An 18,416-nucleotide genomic window follows, 5' to 3' on the forward strand; every position below is an offset into this window, starting at 1 on the left:
AGACCAGGGCTGTTTTTTTTTTTTGCACAGTTGCTGAGATCATTTGTACCCCACAAAGAGAGATTTCACACGGAGCCATAGGTTAAGGGAGATTGTCAATTTAATTTTTCCTTATAATTGCTCCAACAATAGTTACTCACCAAGCTGCCGCCTGTTATAGATGATTCCAGTCTGATTCCAGTCTTGTGCAGGCGTACAATCATGTCCCTGGTGTCCTTAGAAGGGTCTTTTGGCCATGTTGAAAATGTTGCCGTCTGACTGTTTAAGGCTTTTGTCTTTTGTACAGATAACAAGTTCAAACCAGTGCCATTTAAACTGGCAAATAGTCGAGGATAGAAGAGCATCTTAATGAAGAAGTAATGGGTCTGTGAGGGCCAGAATTCTTGTTAACTCTGCACAATTATACATTCCTTTGAACATTTTTTATTTACCTTCTGCCGCCCTCAAAGTGTATCTATGATGAAGATTACATAGCTCATCTTTTTTTAGTGGGACACCTTTCAGAATCTGTGACTACAAAATACCATTCTATGTTTTGAAGAAATGCTTCACGGTGTATTGTTTCTTCCCTACCCTTAAACCTCCCTCCGTATTTGTTTTTGACAAACTGCTCTTTCCTCAACACCTAAAATGATTGACAGGCTATAGCACAATCTTATTATATTTAGCCCATCTGTTTGAAGCCCTCAGTGTAATCCTTTCTTCCAGCCAGTAATTGCTGACATTTATGTAGTGTTTCATGGTGTTTGCTAATGTATTAATGCAGGGAGCCTTATAGGTGCCTGCCTTGTAGGCCATCACCCTCTTCATTTCCCCGCTGGCATTAATGGAATCCTCCGTTACGCTATAGTGGCCTATGGTTTCAACGGTTTATTGTGGGGAGCCTGTGTTTACCATGGCAACGTGGCTCAGAAGTACGCTCGGAGAACCTCTCCCTTGAGTGATTTGATGCCTTTCAGTGACATTCAACGCCAAGTTAGTCTTTTTCATTTTCTCTCTTGCTTGTTGGTAAAGCGACTGTCTCGGCTTATGAAACCCATTCTTCAATATCGTGCTGATAACAAATGAAGGGGTCACGAGGTAAAGAAAGGGACTATTTTAAAATGAAAATTAGATGATTACAGTTTTATGTTTTAACGATAATTACTGCCATGTGATTGGTAATGAGTACATTTGACACCGTTGCTGTACATATACCACACAGGAGTTAAGAGCTTGGATGTCAAAATCAATACATTCTTTCAAGTATGTTTGGAAATCAATCGCCTTATTGATCCGCTCGGCAACACCTCTGCCTCTTCACTTCCATGTGTCCTCTCTCTCGTACCTCTTCATTCGAGTAAACATGGTCGTAGGTGCTACTTGTTGTAGGGTTGTGCTCGCCGTCGCTGCAGCTGTCGCTAGCAATTATCTCACACTCGCAGCCAGACATCTAATCCAAACACGGCCTACACAAGAAAAGAGAAAAATGAAACACAGAAAGAATGATGGGAGAAAAAGAAGAGTAGAAAGAAGGGGGGAAAAAGACTTCAAGCATGAGGAAAAGCAAAGAAGGGTTTTGCGGAGAGAGAAAATTCTTTCCCCTTTATCAGTCTTGAATGCTCGGAGCCTCAATGCAAGTGTTAATTAAAAGAATCCAAAAAAGAAGAGCCAGTTCCTTTTGTCTGGAGATGTGAGGCAGGGCAGTTTTGGTTGGGGCGGGGGGGTTAACCTCATCACCTCACCCTCGTGCCCTGCGGTGCTTCAGCGTTGTTTCCACGTTTTACCACTGAGCCGTCAAGCTGCACTTGTGTACCTCAACATCAGGAGAAGCCATCGGGTCAAAGTGAAGGAGAGGATTGAGAGGCACTCAACAACTCATTTTCTCCCCTTAATTCACCTCCCCTCCTCGCATCCATGTCAGCCCGGACCCTTCAGGGTGTTTTTAAGAGGGGAAGTGATCATCTTCATTTATACACACTTGGGCCCTTAGACGAAAAGCCTCTTTTGTTTGTCGTGTGAGTAAAGGGTTTTTGGAGATCTTCTTAACGGCCACTGGTAAGATTCTCACGTTTGATTGCCACTCAATGTGGGATTTGACAGGAAAGACCTCGGGCCATTCCTTCACTGTGTAATGGCAAATATGTTCAGTTGTTCTCAGTGGCGAAGAACGAACTAATAATACTATAGTTATTACAATATCTATAAATTATTTGTGTGCACTTGTCATTTATATTACATAATTGCAAGTGACTTGTTAAAAGTATCAGTTGAGATTTGATGGATTTATTAAAAAAAATGATTGCAGAAAGTAAATGCTTCTTTTAAACCTGAAACGTGACTCCAAGTAAGACTGGTTGTCACGTTTCTTCTGGTCTGTATAGATGTTTTGAAGCTGATTTGTAAATTATACTTTCATTGTTTTTTTTCTTCTGGTGATGAAACGGAAAAAAAAAATACTAATATTTCAGGCGATTCACTGATTTCACCATTTTTTAAATTACATATCATTGCCTGTGCTCAGTTCTCAGGAAATATTCTGCACATACAGTGTGAAAAAAAGCTCTTAAGAAATGCAAAAATAATGTTTTGATATTTTATCTTCTATTATTTAGCAGAGTGCTTACCTATGTTCTAAATGCACTTGGTTAGATACTCATCTTGATTCTTTGTGATTTGCGATGTGTGCCTCTTAACGGCAACTGCCGTCTCTTACAAATATTCTTATGTTGCTGGCAAGGTTGAGTGATTTCTCTGTTCTGGTCAGCCATTGAAGTGGAGGCTGGCGTGAAGATCTTTATTTTAAGAGGGACATAGAAACTCCCTGTGGTCTGTAAAGGCCTTTTCAGACTCAATTGGCGTTGCATGTAATCGTCTCCTTATTCAACTTTCACCAGCTGCTCTTTGTGTGTCTTAGCACTTGACAATGGAGCAGATCACGGGACCTTTGCAAGGGGACGAGTAACTTCTCTGCCTTTTATCTTTTCTCGCCACTGTGCGTCAGTCAGACTCGCTCTCCTGGAAAAGTTTCGCATTTATCCTTAGATAAAGGCCTTTGATATGAAATGGTTACTCAATTGTTCAATTTAACCTGTAGAGTCTAGAAAACATCTTAACTCTGTTTCATTCAGTTACACAGTTGTCTTTGTTTCACAGTTCAGTCCTCGGTGTGCAGGTTGTCTGCAGGGATTTTGTTGGCAGTATGAGCTGTAATTAGTCCCTACTGAACTAATATTTTGATTCCTGGCCTTGGGTTTGAGAGATCATTAGTCAATTTTCATCCAATTTACACTCTTTTAATACCCACGATTATGGGATTTAATCTTGGTTAGTGCCCCTTTTTATGGGGAAAAACAACTTACTTTTATTGTTTAATCCCAAATATTATTAGCTTCTTAAATATGTTTTAGTTGAACTGAAAACATAAATTACTTCTAGATTAAAAGAAAAGGTAAAGGTTTTTAATTAATTGGGTCATTAGACTGTGAAAAACATGTCAAGAAGACAGCTTCTGTCTGTAGTGGGCACTCGCCTTTCCCACTGATACCTGATACAAGACAATTAACTATGTACAGGTATATTTATTTTTTGTTACCCTAGTTCACTCTGAGGACTTTAACTGAATGGAATTTGGGTCAATGCAATCAGAACATTTCAGATTGTTGGACCTCATCACAACAAAGCCGCCAATATCAATTTCAAACTTAGGCGGGTACAATTAGCTGAGGTCTCACAAACAATGCTCCTGTGCCAATGTAGTGTCAATAAAGTTGTAAATGTTTTATGTTGATGCAAAAAAAAGTCTACCATGGCACAATATTGTTGAGCATTTGCAATTTCTGTGCTCGATCCATTCATTAAATATTTCATTTTTTTGTACCTGAACCTTATTTTCTGTCATAGATGACGTTAGCTGGCTCTGGGATCAGCTATCCTTGCCATCATCTCCGCGTTTGCCGGAGAAGCTCGCCAGCCAATGCCCAGGAGCCTACAGAAGAGGTAAGTTTACTGAAACACATGAAAGAAAATGAAGTCTAACATTTTCTCTACAGTGTGCCGACGTCCATATGGTCAGTGACAGTGAAGGGGACGATTTCGAGGACGCATCAGATTTTGTCGTAGATGATTCCGAAATGTTTGGAATGGGTTCTTCCACCTGTAGGAAAGCACCAATGAGTATGTACTATGAATTACTGAAATTGAACTGTGTGCTTTGAGTATGGTTTAGGAATTGTTTAGATGTAAACCTATTTCTTTCTGTGTACAGTGCCAGAAAACAGTGAAAATGAAGCTGATGCCTTATTGCACTTTACTGCTGAATTTTCTTCAAGGTGAGAAATGAATTTTAAATAGCCGTATAACGGTGTGAATTGTGTTTACATGTCTTTTTTTTTCCTAAAGGTATGGAGAGAATCATCCAATGTTCTTCATTGGGTCTCTGGAGGCAGCATCCCAAGAGGCCTTCTATGGCAAAGCCAGAGAGGTATTTTTTACAGTTTAACTAGAGGTTTATTAAAATTAAAACAAAACAAGGAATTGCTCACATTTTCTGTTTTACACCATCACATTTAAACCTTAGTCAGTATATCTGTTTTCAAAGACATCGCACATTCTTCACTCATTCACTGCCCTTTAATAACACGCCAACCAATTGACCGCTTGTGTGGATTACAGCTTAATTGATCTGTGCAACACAGAAGTTGTGAGTTTCTTTAAGTAAGAGCGGGAGGTGGTAACATTACTAGATAGCCAGAGACAGATAAAACTATGCACACTAAATGTGTATGTATTTTTAAACTGGATATTGTTTTGTTGTTTAAGCGCTTTGTGACCCTGGTCAGTGAAAGGCGATGTGCAAATTATTTACTTATTATCACAAAGTGAGCGAAGTTCTATAAGTGAGTAATATAAGAATGGATTATTAGAAAAATCTTTGTTTTTTGGGTGCACAATTGTATGGTATTTGTAAAACGTATTGGTCTATGAAACTATAGACCTTAAATGGTTTAAGAAGCGATCAAGTTGTTCCCAAACAGCTGAGAGAGATTGTCTCTCCACCATTCCTGGGTCACCTCTGTGGTCTCCAACAGGAGGGACATGCCCTGAACACCTCACTAGCATGAATGTCTGGGAGAAATCCTTATCAGCCACCAGTTGCTGTTTTCACACTAGTTGGATAAATGTTCCAGTGTGAGCTGACTGGTCACAGACAGGTGATACCAATAGGACCACATCTTCCACAAAAAGTAGTGACCTAATCCTAAACTCTCCTAACTGGAGCCGCTCAACGCCTTGGCTGTGTCTAGAAATTTTATCCATAAAAGTATTTAACAGACGGACACAGAACGACACAGGAGGCGTCATAGCTCAGATGGTAGAGTGGTTGCCTGCAGTCCAAAAGGTTGCAGGTTCAATCCCAGCTCCAGACAAGCTTGTGTCGTTGTGTCCCTGAGCAAGACACTTTACCCTGATTGCTCCTGATGGTAGACTTGGCGCAGGTGTGCAGCCTACTCCCATCAGTATGTGTGAATGGCTGTCAAAAGCACTACCGAATTTCCCCTTGCGGGACTAATAAGGGATTCTAAAAAAAACTAAAAAAAACCTTGCAGCAAAGAGTATTATACGCAAACTCGGTGCCCCTTCCGAGTATAAACGTCAGAGTGGAAAAGTGTCTTAGTCTCCGTCCCTGCCATAGAGGTAACATTCTATGTCCTTAGAGCTAGCTTCTTCGGCTGCCTGGCGCACATAGCACCACACCCCACGGTTGGTGAGCCCATTGGACCATCAGGTGCTCTCTGTTCAAGCCCCACCCCCACGCTCGCCACTCCAAGAGTGGGCCATCCTGAACCCACGCCTGGGCAAGCGAAACTGGGTTCCATTTTCTTTCTTAATCATAAGGGGTTTTAAGTCTGGTCCCTCCCCATGGACCTGTTTGCATTGGGCGACCCTACCAGGGGCAACATAGCTCCTGGGATCATTGGGACACACAGACCCCTGAGCCACGTTAAGGTGGCAGCTCGAGGAGAAGCAAATCACTAAGCAAAACACCAAATTTGATGAAGTGTTTCTGAAGGTGTGTCTTGGAGGACTGTTAAGATGCACTCAATCCATCCTTAATGAAAATGCTTTGGTCTTCAGCGCTGAGCTGAACTCTCTTGGGGATCAGTGGTTAGTCGGAGCATCCAGAAAATTGGCCACCCATCACTAAGCGCGATCCTCACTAAATCCCCGTCAACGCAGTGGTTAATCACTCTAACCCCAGCCTCATCGACTCTCCACTCGTCCCCTCCGTCTGCCACACACAAAGGCACATCAAAATTTAAAGCTTACTTGAGAGGGATTTATCACCGCTTAGTATCACTTTAAAATCCAGCATTTATCTTCCAGGTTCCGGAAAGTACTTTATAGAAAAAAAAGTTATTCTCTGTATCTTATTTGAGGCGAGTAACGGCCGTCTATCATCTCTTGATAGGAAAGAAACAAATACCATGGATATCATTATTATGTTTATTATTATAAATTATTATTATGTATGTTAAGTTGTGTACTATTATTGATCGCATTTCTGTAAATTACCCTCAGTTTTCAACTGACACATGTAGATCTGCTGTGTGTGGCCTTTGATATGGAAGTCATCCCACTGTGTCCCACTCATTAGATGTGTCATCTGAGATGTTCATTTCGCAATGTTTGCTATTCCAGGCTTAGCTGTAGTCCATGCAACAACACTGCCTGGACTTGTTATCCGATGTTTAATTAATTTTTTCCTAAAGCAATGATTCACCTCTGAAGCGTGCTTCATTTAGAAGAGAGTGTATTTAATGTTATTTCTATATATATATATACACACACACACACACACACACACACACACACACACACACACAGTTTTTTGTTTTAGTGTTTCACTGATGGCATTTAATTTCTACTTGAAAATTGACTTGTGCAGTGATCCTGCAAGTCTCTGTTGGGAATACCAGCGCAATTGTTGAATCATGGAATTTGTATTGATCTGATTATTAATTAATAATTGTGATGATATTGCTGAAGTCCTCTAAAGGTGTATTTAATATAAATATTTTTTATCAAACCATGATTCAGTTAAAATGTTTATTTCTACAATATAGTTTTTTTTTGTTGTAGCAACAACTTCAGTGCCAGAACTAAGAGGACTAAAGTACAGCAGTGCAGTACTTCCTACTTCTTGTTCGAATGTATTGCCAAACCCCTTTTAAAGTAATTCATAACAGATTAAACTTGTGATGTGGAGATGCAAGAATAATCTTAAAGCAACTTTTTTCATTTTCCAGGTTGGTAAACTTTTCTTTACAAACATCGTAATGTTGCAAGAAAGCCATTAGTTCCCTCTTTTCACTTTTCATCTCGGATTAGTCTAAATCACATGGTGGAATAAATGTCAAAATTTAAAAAATGAGCTCTTTAGAAAGTATTTTTTCGAACATACATTTTTGTTTAAATGTTGTTTACTGAAAACTTCATACAAGGTTCTCTTCAGCTAATATTAAACGCTATACAAAAAGTTACCAAATTGCTTCGTAGAAACATTTCTGTCCATGCGATTATTGGCCAGAATGGTAACAAAGCTCTTTGAGTGAGATACTTATTTAACAAGGAATATACATTAAAATGAAGATTTGTTGGGAAGCATATAGAACCCACATCGGTTGAAAGAACACGCACACATGTAAACCCAATCGCATGTCAAGCTTGTGAACAGGTGTGAGGAAAAGGCTATGGGGTCACTAACCAGCTCAGGTTAGACCTAGTAATTTACCCGAGCGGGGATTTGCTCCTTCCTGCTAAGATGGCGATACAAAAGGTCTGACTTGAAAGAGGAGAGCATGAAGGCGTACAGACGGTTCGATGAAGATGACGGTGTCCGGTGAGCCAAGATACCAATTTTGATGGCTCTCTACGGTTACTCTAATAGGGCATGCAGGTCCGAGGTGCGAGTCTTCCACTTGTGGGTTCAACAAAGTCATATTTATGAGTCTGTGTATAGGCCTTGGAATGTCAATGTTTGATTAAGTGTCAGATTTTTTTCATGTTTAAGACTCCCTCCCCTCACACTCATTCCATTCTCGAGACTGAATTGGCTTGTCTTCTCAGCATGAGTGTTTAATCTTTTCAGGGTGTTGAATCGCCCCGTTGAATGTGTCCCCGGCTACTTCTCACTAGGAGCCTCGGAGATTATTCTAAAGCACTAATCGTTGAGCAAACACAGCAGTGCTCTCCCATCCCTATTCTCTGCAGGCCACAGTGTAGCACAACTTCTTTCACTTTTCCTTATTTAAGCCCTGTGATTTTTTTTTTTTTTTTTTCTATCCCTGTTAGTTGCCAAGAATAAAGCTCCTGAGAAACGCATCCAGTCTCATTTTAAACATAGTTAGGCCTACTTACTTAATGCTAAACCCTTTACAGTTAGATATAATTCCCGCTTCATGGAAAATTTCATAACAGGTCTAATGAATTAAATGATGTTGGAGAACCCTCTTCAACATCACAACTCAAAACCCTCCTCTCCATTTTTATATCTAAATTTATTCCAAAATAACATGTCCTTTCATTTAAATACTCAAAACATCTTGTTTCTTTTGTGATTATGACTTGGTTCAGGAATATACAAGACCAAAGCATGGTCTAGGGACAGACGGCCAATAGAGTCTGTTTACTTCTAGTTACGACTTTTGTCTTATGTATATTCCGCCATTAATTAAAGTCATATTAGAAACATTTTGCTTCGTTCTGTTTTTCTCTTTCTTATTTTTTATGTTTTATGTTGTGTTACAACACTGGGAATACATTTTTCTAAATCTGATAATTGTTTTAAAAATAAAGCCTTTTTTCTGTTTGTTCCTTAATTAAAATAGTCTCATCTCATTGATCCTCACACATATGTGTAAATTCAAACAGCATTTTTTAGGTTGTATTTATATGTCGTCATATACTAAGACGTGTTTCTATAATTCTTTCGATTTTTCCCTCCTACTTAAGGTCCTTTTCCTCAAAGGTTTTCCATGTAATTAAGACGTATTCTCTTGTTGTTGCTAAGCTGTCGAACTTTACAACAGATGTGATCTCCAGGGACAACCATTTCTGTTTATATTATTTTATATCAAAAGAATTGACATGTAATTTTGGGAGCATTATGTCTAACATAGCGTTTGGGAACCTTTGTGATTCTGGTTGCATTTCTTTTAATTAGATTTTCAGATTCAGGCGAATTTGCCGGGCTTATATGATGGTGTCAATATCATGGGATTTGGAGCTTCGTCAATATTGTCTGGCCCCAGAGCTACTAACCTGTACAGGCTGCTGGCATTTGGTGTAAAATAAATAAAGTGATTTGTCTGTTTTGTTTTCTCCATATCTCCAACGCCTCGAAAGAACTTTTTATTTACACCATTCTTTATTTGATTGTATGTGCCATTCCTGGCCTTGTTTGTGACGGTGCAGGTCGAAGTGGTTTTGCTCCCCTGGCTTTCTTTTCCAATCTCCTGAGAGCAGAATACAAATGATGGGTTTCAGATAACACATTTACGATGCATGATTGACGTGTTTTTTAATGTGCTAGTAGGAATATAATTAACCCACTCGAGATTATGTCTATATTTTGATCCATTTGTTTCATTTTCTTCTTCAGAGAAAACTTCTGGCCATCTACCTCCACAACGACGACAGTGTCCTAAGTAACGTCTTCTGTTCCCAAATGCTGTGTGCCGACTCTATCGTCTCCTACCTGGGCCAGAACTTCATCACATGGGCATGGGATATCACTAAGGAAGCGAACAAATCCAGGTAGGAGCCATTTTACCTTAAGGGTATTTATTCTGAATCAATGCTCTGTTGCGTTCGTCATAGTCGTTGCTCTTCTGGTACAATTCCACAAATTCCATTTTATGTAATCTATCGTTACAATTCCATGAATGTTTGGTATTATTGGTACTTCATAAAGTCAGAATTTTAATAATTTCCGTGCAACTGTCCACAGAGCCATTCTTCAGCACTTAATATTGTCTTTAGTGCACTGTAAAGCTCTTGGGAGCAATAACTCAACCTTCCAACCCTACACGGCATACTTAATCCTAATGTTTTATTTATATGTGACTGTCCATCTGGAGAGGACGACTGCTCGCATAAATGCTGGCATTTCTCTCTAATGGAGAAGGTATTTTATATATTTCAGTGGTGTGTTTTTTTTATGGACGGTCAATTTAATCACAAGCTCTCCACATTGATGTTTGGCTGCAGTATCGATGTCTGTGTGATTATTAAATTCCAATTTACATTTATCACGCCTTTTAAAATTTTGGTTGTGTTATCGTTCTCATCATTATACATCTACTTCTACTCGGTACTGCACTCTCTTTGAGAGGCTCTGTAAAACGGGGTTTGTCATTCCTCTGAGGCTCCTGGGGTTCATTGAAACTCTAATCCTAATTTCCCATCTCTTTCCTTTGTAACTCACTATAACCTGTTCCCGTTGTTTATCATATTCTAATGCTGAGGAAAAACACTTGATTGTCATGTTTTGTTAATGTGTTGTGTGAACATTAGATCATTTTACTGAAGCGTCACTGCTGATCTTTTCTGAACAATTTAAACATTGTTCTTCATTGTCCTCAACTATTCCCTCCTTGCTCACCAGTAGGAGTCGATTCAGGAAAAAGGCCTGTCCTCACCCCCAACTGTTTTTTTTTTTTGAGGGAAAATCCCACCTTCACTCATTTCAAGCTTTCTTTTCACCAACCCCCCCCCCCATTTGCTTTTTTGCCCAGCTGAGCTTTTTTTAATTCACATAAAAAGCAGGCAACATCTGGAGCCTTTTAACACACACAGCAAGTCACAGCTTTGCTGCACACTTGTATGCACAATTTGTTTTTGTGTTCTCACGCTCTGTGGTTGAGCCAGAGTGACTGTGATTGACATGAATCTTGGTTTGCCAAACTGTCAATGTGCACCTGCTGCTATAGGAATGTGATTTTCTTTCTTTTTTTTCTTTTCTTTTTTTTTTGCAATAATGTTGTTCAGGATGTTATCTAACCTATAAAAAAAATTAAAATCTTTATCATTACCGACAACTGTCCCCACATGTCTCGTCTAACTATTAGGCCTCTGAAAAAGTATTTCAGTTTAATTAAGTTTATCAGTCAAGAACATTTTTTTTCTGATTGTTACATTAAATAAATAGTTTCTTAAGTCCATACTCCATATTTATTTGATTTCTTAAAAGTCTTTTATACAAGTTTTCTTTTTTTAATCAGAAGTTTGATGAATGATAGAAAGGATTGGATATGGAAAGCTTTCACTCACTCAGAAAATGTACTCTCATGAAGAACAGATCTGTCATTTGGCTATGTGTAAATGTTAATCTAATTTGATTGAAGGGAACATTATGTTATTATGAATGACTTGGTAACAAAATGTTTGGGTAAAACTAATCTGTAGTTTAATTGTCTTTCTTTTTAACACATTCACAACTGACTTGGAAGTTTAGAGATGCTTTCCAAAACATAAATGCATTATTATAATAAAGTATATTTAACAATTGAATCCTACTCAGGCCAATTAACCAGGGTCAATTTAAGAGTAGTCAGAAAGACCAGAAATAATATTGTTGCATAAAGAGTTGGGGTGCATTTAATATAATTTTTCCTTCCTGAAATCTAATATCAGTGAAATGTATTTATCTTTTATATACATAGTCATCTTTACCACTTTTGGGCAGGTTGTCTCAATACATTATTTCACATCTTGTCAATGTAAGGTCTCACACACTAGGAATAACTGGGACCCAAAGGGGTCTGAAATGTATTTTATTTGGCTCGATTATACTTCCATGCAACTGAGCTTTAAATTAAATTTTAGTGCCTGTGTTTATGTCTGGATGTCAAAATTTGTCAAATGGTATTTTTCTTGCATGATCGTGAGATTTCACGTGCGTTTGATCTGCTCGACTTCTCCTCTTGACATCTGACTTCCTGAAAACATAATTGACACCAATGGAGGACCAAATGTAGTTTTCAAATCCAAACATGTTCAGCTCGAGTCTGAAACACGGTTAACGACACAGTCGGCACTCGGAGCGTCCGGTTCCCAGACGAGCTCCGGTGCAGGTGTCTGCCAGAAATATTCCCTGCAGTGCTACTGTTCGAGTCTGACTCATCAGCTGCTCAGTCGTGCAAATGTCAGGTCCAACCATTCTTCACACTCCTCTTCAGTGTGATGAGATGTGAGCTGACAAACCAGGGAAACATTAACTTTTTTTTTTTAGCTGTCTGGATATGTAGTTTGAGGTGGAATTGTTGACAAATTGGTCGCTGTCAATCACATTGGAGTCTCAAACCCAAATTGGTTGCATGTTGCATGCAGGTGTTTCCTGCACAGGTCTGGTGAGGCAGACGACATTCTTGACCGTGTTATGTTATGGCTGGATGAGACTGGGCTGAAAACTTTTCACCTCCGAACATGAATTGGCTTGACTTTCTTCTGCCCTCAGGATCCTGGTTCATCACACAGTCATGTATTTTTTTTTCTCTCTTCCCAAGCAACATTACATTAAGGTGTAATATTGGGTTTCATTTTAATTTTTCTTTTAGTGCACAGTAGTGACTTCTTTAGTTTAGACTAAATAACTAAGCGGTTTGACTGGTTCTTGACAAGCGATTTAAGATAGAATTACCCTTCAAGTTGGTGTCTATTGTTCTCTCCGCCTTTTCATTACAGGTTAGAGTTTCCTTGTGAGCTTTTGTGATATTCTTCTTTGGACGGTGTCCGAGAGGGGGGCAAATGTAAGGACAAATGATCAGTGGGATTTCGGGTACCAGGCCTCTTTGAAGCCATGGGTCATTTGAAGTTCAGCTGGTTAAGGCACAGGAAGGCGTGTCTAATTATATAGCTGGATTCATTCCGAATTGCAGGTCAGAATGCTTGCAGAATAATGAACATTGACTACCAAAAAAAGCTTTTTTTTTAAAATAATAATGTAATATCGTACACACACCGACGTTACATGTTTCGTAAGTAGATGCTATGAACTGACAGTGTCCCAGGCCTCACAAGAAGAATCTGCCATAGAGTTTTGATAACAATTATTTTTGCCATTTTCTTCCTATACAGTTGCATTCCAACTAATAAACATGTTGTTGTGTATTTACTTCCTACCACAGTTAGTTTGTGACATTTATTTTAAAATCTAGTTTAAACTCTTATACTTATGAAAATGCAATTTTTCTTCACCTGACCACGTCTTCTCCCTCCAAATCCAAGCTTCACGTTTTAATGACTTTCACCCCCTCCTTCTTCAGGTGACCTACCATCCCTCCATTCATCCCCTTACTTCTCTCTTATCTGCTCCTCCTCCTAAAGTTATTAAAGTAGATCTTATTAAAAGGCAGGAGAAAGCTAATCTATATTTGCATTCACTCTATAGCAATTCATTAATATTATGACATTTACAGGAAGCTTGGCGGGCCCTCGCTGCCTGCTACCCTTTTCCCTCCTGGAAATGTTAATTTAAAAAGTTCTGTCTTTGTAATGGAATAAGAAATCCTCTTCTGCCCTATCAAGTCTTGGTGTCTGGTGAGGAATACTAATTCAGTTTTTGTTCCAATGGAGACGGCATGTCATTCTGATGGAATACGAAATGCAAAATTGGTTTTAAGTTCTTTAAATCCACAGCCGGTGTATCATTTATTTCAGCTTCAAGCCACACTCGCTTTTGCGTTTTTCCGCTTATGTGAAATTGTTTGTCTGTTTTAGTTGTGAATTAAAAACATCCATACAAAAATTGACATTTCTTCCGCTTTTTTTTCAGACTACTCACCATTTGTACGAGGCACTTTGGCAGCGTGGTGACACAAACTATACGGACATACAAGACAGATCAGTTCCCCCTGCTGCTAATAGTCATGGGAAAGCGCACCTCTAATGAAGTTCTAAACGTTATTCAAGGTAATGAAGTGTTGCAATGGATTATGTGACAGAAGCTTGGATTGAGTTGTGACTGGTGATCGTTTCTCTTATCAAGGCAATACTACGGTGGACGAGCTAATGATGAGGTTAATGGGAGCAATGGAAATCTTCACGGCGCAACAACAAGAAGACATCAAAGATGAGGTACGTGTTGGAATACAGGAATTACTTTTTCTAAATGCTACTTTATCAAAGGAAAAAACATTTTAGGGACTTAAAAAAACTTCTTGTTGGATTGTTTGGTTAACAGTTGATTTGTTTTATTTTAAAAGATGTACTGTTCATTTTATGTTTAATTATGATGGACCTTAAATGCATGAAAATGAGTAGATTTAAACTCTTTTTCGAGCTGATGGTTGGAAGTTATTGTATTGGGAACTGAATTGCCAATTGGATCATATCCAGCGTGCCTAAAGAATGTCATCTTTATTCAGATGGTTTTCTTAAGACCAGCTTATTTCCAAAAGAAAACAAACAAGCGTTACCATCTCAACTCTTAGGTTCTTGTTTACTGTGTAAGCTGACCAAAAGTTGTATTTACTTAAATTCTACTCTAGCTTCTGCTGCTTCATGTCTGTCATCAAGCTTTTTTTTTTTTTTTGCATCTATTGAAACAGTGGTGGAGTACTTTGATGCACGTGCACACACACGTACGTCCATATGTAGTATTTACCACATTCTCAGAAATGACAAAGAACAATAAAGCTCAACTAAAACATTTTTTTTGGGTTCAAGAGATATTCATTGTAATTCCAGTGAATGGTAATATTGCATATTTGTTTTTAAGGTCCAGTTTAGTTGCTTAGATCCCCCTTAACTTTATTGACAATCTTGTTGTAAGCGGGGTTTGAAGTGTGCATTTCCACTGAACCTCTCAGAAAATGTTTATAGAAAAAAAGATTCTAAACACCATTTTACAGCTGAGAACTGGGAAGAATATTATTTAAATATTGTATATATAAAGAACAAAACATTAAGGAGCTTTGAATGTGTGGCGATTGCAACAGACTTATTCTCTGGCACCTCTTTCGTCAGCTTTTTTTTCAGTTTGAAGGTGATTGTGTGTGAGAGATAGAGTTTGAAGGCCTCTACCAGCTGAATGTAGATGAAATCAAAAAGAGTTTTGAGTTTGTGCAATACCTTAAACTAAAGCTTCAGAACGTGGTACAATCAGAAACACAGTAATGTTTAATATTGCGACATTTAATTTGTTCAAAAAAAGGGGATACGATCACTTACTCGGGTCACATTTAATTAAAATGTAGAAATAAATCTCAGAATTTTGCTAAAAATATCTTATTTTGCTTTAGTTTTATTTGTGCTTCATCTTTCAGACGCGACAGCTGCCTTGTATTGTCACACACCCACATATTTCTTCCCGTGCTTTGTCTGCTCAGTGTATCTGTTTCCCACACTGTCGCATACGCCCTTCTGGCTCTCACTACTGTTTCTATATATAAGAAGCGTCGTCTGTATTAGAGTTTTGAAAATTCAGCATCGTCAGCCAAGCATACTTCTCAAAGTCTCGACTCATGCCCTTAAGAAAGAGAAAATGAATTGTTTTGGACATATTTCAGGTTTTAATCACTAATGAAGGACAAATGAAATCTGATGCTCTTCTCATTCCTGTGTAATGGTTTGGCAATAATTATGCATAACCGCTAGTGTTGTCAAACATTTTAGCTGTTTCAGACAGATATTTAAAGCTGGAAGACGAAGACCATTTTGTTCTTGTCACTTTAAATGTACCATATACCAGTCATTTACCTACTACTACAATTTACCTTGAAGGAATAATTTCCATAACAATATAAATCAATAACCCAAAGGTGTCACACGCTCGTGACACAAATGCATTCAGACATGAAAACAGACATTCCACCTTTGACAGACACCTTTGTGTCTGTCTATGAGGATTTGCAGCTGCAACATTTCCAGACTGTTTTAGAGCCTGATTTAATTGTGGGAGTTTTAAATATAATTAAAAGCAGTTAAATACTGTCAGAAAGTATCACTCGGATCATTGCGGAAAAAATATCTTCTCATCAGTGTGTAGACTCTCCTGGATAAGTAAGATTGTTGTTAAATATAAAACAAAAACCTATCTTGGAAGAAACCCTTAGGGAGGATCCAAGCTTGCCAGATAAAGCAAAAATGAAATTAAAAAACCACCGTCCTCCAAAGTAACAAATGAACAAGTGTGACAGTGCTGTTGAAAAACAAACAAACACAGTTGTTGTGAGACTTTCCACAGTTGTTTCTTTTATTACAAGTCTGTGGCTTTTTGCATTTCCAAAACTAGTTTAGACCTAATTTTAACAAATATTTGTACATATTTCTAGTGTGTCTTCCTTGTTGAATGTCCTGATATTGTATGCATTAATCCAACCCATGAATCTCTTGTACAACCATAACATGGTCCAAAACATTTAATTTCTTAAAATAAAATGGTTTCTTTGCGTTTTAACTTTAAAATTTCTGTCGTTCATCTTCTATAAGTGTGTGTATTTTTTTTTTCTTTCAGATTATGACACCAAATTGTTTAATCTATCTTTTTTCCTTCAGTGTATTGTATAATCTGACATCATCTGTATTTCCATGCAGAAGGATAAGAGTGAAATCTGATCTCATTTTCACAACAGGTTTTTTGTTGCAATTCTGAACTCTATTGAGTATTTTAAAAACAAAAGTTTGCTCGTTCAATGCTATATTTTTTTCATGAGCTTGTCATTCAATTTTTGTTATGTCGTCTTTAACGCTTTAATCTGTTGACCCGTGTGATCTGGTGGACGTCGGCTGACGTGAGGTTGTACACCTGTACAGGCAGTTTGTAGCCGAGGCTTTCTTTGCGTGACTGTTAGCTAACCAACCTTTGGCTCTTTTGTTCCCTCCTGCTATTCTTTTACAGTTTCTTTTCAACGTCGACCTATTATTCCATCCAAAAAGCACAAATGTATCCTTTGCATCGTCAAATTCAAAGCAACAATACACACTGTTCTGTTTTCTTAGCCACCGCTCAGTAGTGTAGTGGCCTTCAGATCATTACAATAAGCTTACATTGCCATATCCGGCCAACCAAACAGCATGAGCCCTCAGAAACCCAAAAACTAATGGCTGTGTGCTGTTCATACAATGCACGCTCGTTGGAGTCGTCATCTTTGTAAAGCACTCTGTGGTCACAGCAGGTAGAAAGAGAAAAGCCGCTCGTCCCCGTCCCTCTGTACAAACAGGAAGAGTGAACAAAAAGGTAAAGGCACAGTTATACTGAGATGAGGGAACATAAAAGAAAGTTGAGGTTTGGTCAATGACAGGTTGGTCCCAATAGCCTCCCCTGGTGCTACTCTTTCATACCTGGTGTTTGTATGTGACCTCTCTCAACAGGCTGCAGTTTCTTTGGTTCGGGTCTTTTTGGCTCCCACACTCCGAATGTGGCTCAGATGTTTTTGTCATTGTGTCTTTTCTTCTGCTCTCGCCTAATGGGCCTCCGCTCTCTCTTTCTTTTACTCCAAACAGGACGAACGTGAAGCGAGAGAGATGGTGAAGAGAGAGCAGGACGAGGCTTATCGTTTATCTCTAGAGGCAGACAGAAAAAAGGTACCTGGATTGATTTGAATCCCTTAATGAACCAAAGACGTTTGTCTTTTGATAAGTCATGTTTTTTTTTTGTACTGCATCGCATCTTTAATGTTAAATTGTTTTCCAATAAATATATAACGAATCAATTTTCCAAAAGGCCAAATATGAAGAGCATATATAAAATGTAAATAAACTTAACATTATGGCCAAATGGAGTTGACCTATTCATATTTTATCAAACAATAAATATTTTATAATATTTGACTAAATGTAATAAATACTTATAGACAATATAGTCTTTGTATTTTACCTCAACTTATTCCAGTGAAAAAGGTCTTTACATTGCAAGATAGTTGCTGGTGGACAACAAGCAAATGAATGAAAGGATCCTGTCATCAACTATTTATTATTTATTAAGTATCAACACAAAATTGGAAATTGCTTTATTTCATTTTTCAAATCAATTTTTAATTTTCAGTTTTGTAATATGATGCATAATGAATATAATGACAATTTCAAAAATTGACAGGTGCATAAAGACCATGTTTTTGTTAAGATTAATTCAAGAGAAATTGTAATTTGTCCGAAAAAGATGTATCGTGTTTTGAGACGAACGGCTTAGAGATGCATGACAAATCCAATGTAAGTAAGTAAGTAATTTTTATTTATATAGCGCTTTTCCAGACCAGGGTCACAAAGCGCTTAAACAACCAAAACAGTATTCAATAAAGTATGTACTTTAAAGGGCAAGATAAAACTGATAACACAACAGGAGTTCTAGAAAATCAAGTAAAAGTCTGAACGAATAATAATAATAATGTCATAAACGGTTGTCTCTTTGTACTGTATTGTGATTGTACTAAACC

At 38.1% G+C, this 18,416-nt stretch overlaps 1 protein-coding gene across 1 annotated transcript in view; it reads left to right on the forward strand.

Annotated features, from left to right (window-relative positions):
- Positions 1-18,416, forward strand: part of faf1 (Fas (TNFRSF6) associated factor 1) — a 50,339-nt gene that overhangs the window by 19,782 nt on the left and 12,141 nt on the right. Inside the window, exons 9-16 of the mRNA XM_087783716.1 lie at positions 3,883-3,978; positions 4,032-4,155; positions 4,247-4,310; positions 4,381-4,462; positions 9,644-9,798; positions 13,817-13,953; positions 14,030-14,118; positions 17,488-17,568. Of these exons, the coding sequence (XP_087639842.1) occupies positions 3,883-3,978; positions 4,032-4,155; positions 4,247-4,310; positions 4,381-4,462; positions 9,644-9,798; positions 13,817-13,953; positions 14,030-14,118; positions 17,488-17,568 (828 nt within the window). The remainder of the gene's footprint in view (positions 1-3,882; positions 3,979-4,031; positions 4,156-4,246; positions 4,311-4,380; positions 4,463-9,643; positions 9,799-13,816; positions 13,954-14,029; positions 14,119-17,487; positions 17,569-18,416) is intronic.

Source organism: Callionymus lyra, chromosome 2 (assembly GCF_982586985.1).
Source record: "Callionymus lyra chromosome 2, fCalLyr1.hap1.1, whole genome shotgun sequence".
In the NCBI taxonomy this organism is placed as follows: domain Eukaryota; kingdom Metazoa; phylum Chordata; class Actinopteri; order Syngnathiformes; family Callionymidae; genus Callionymus; species Callionymus lyra.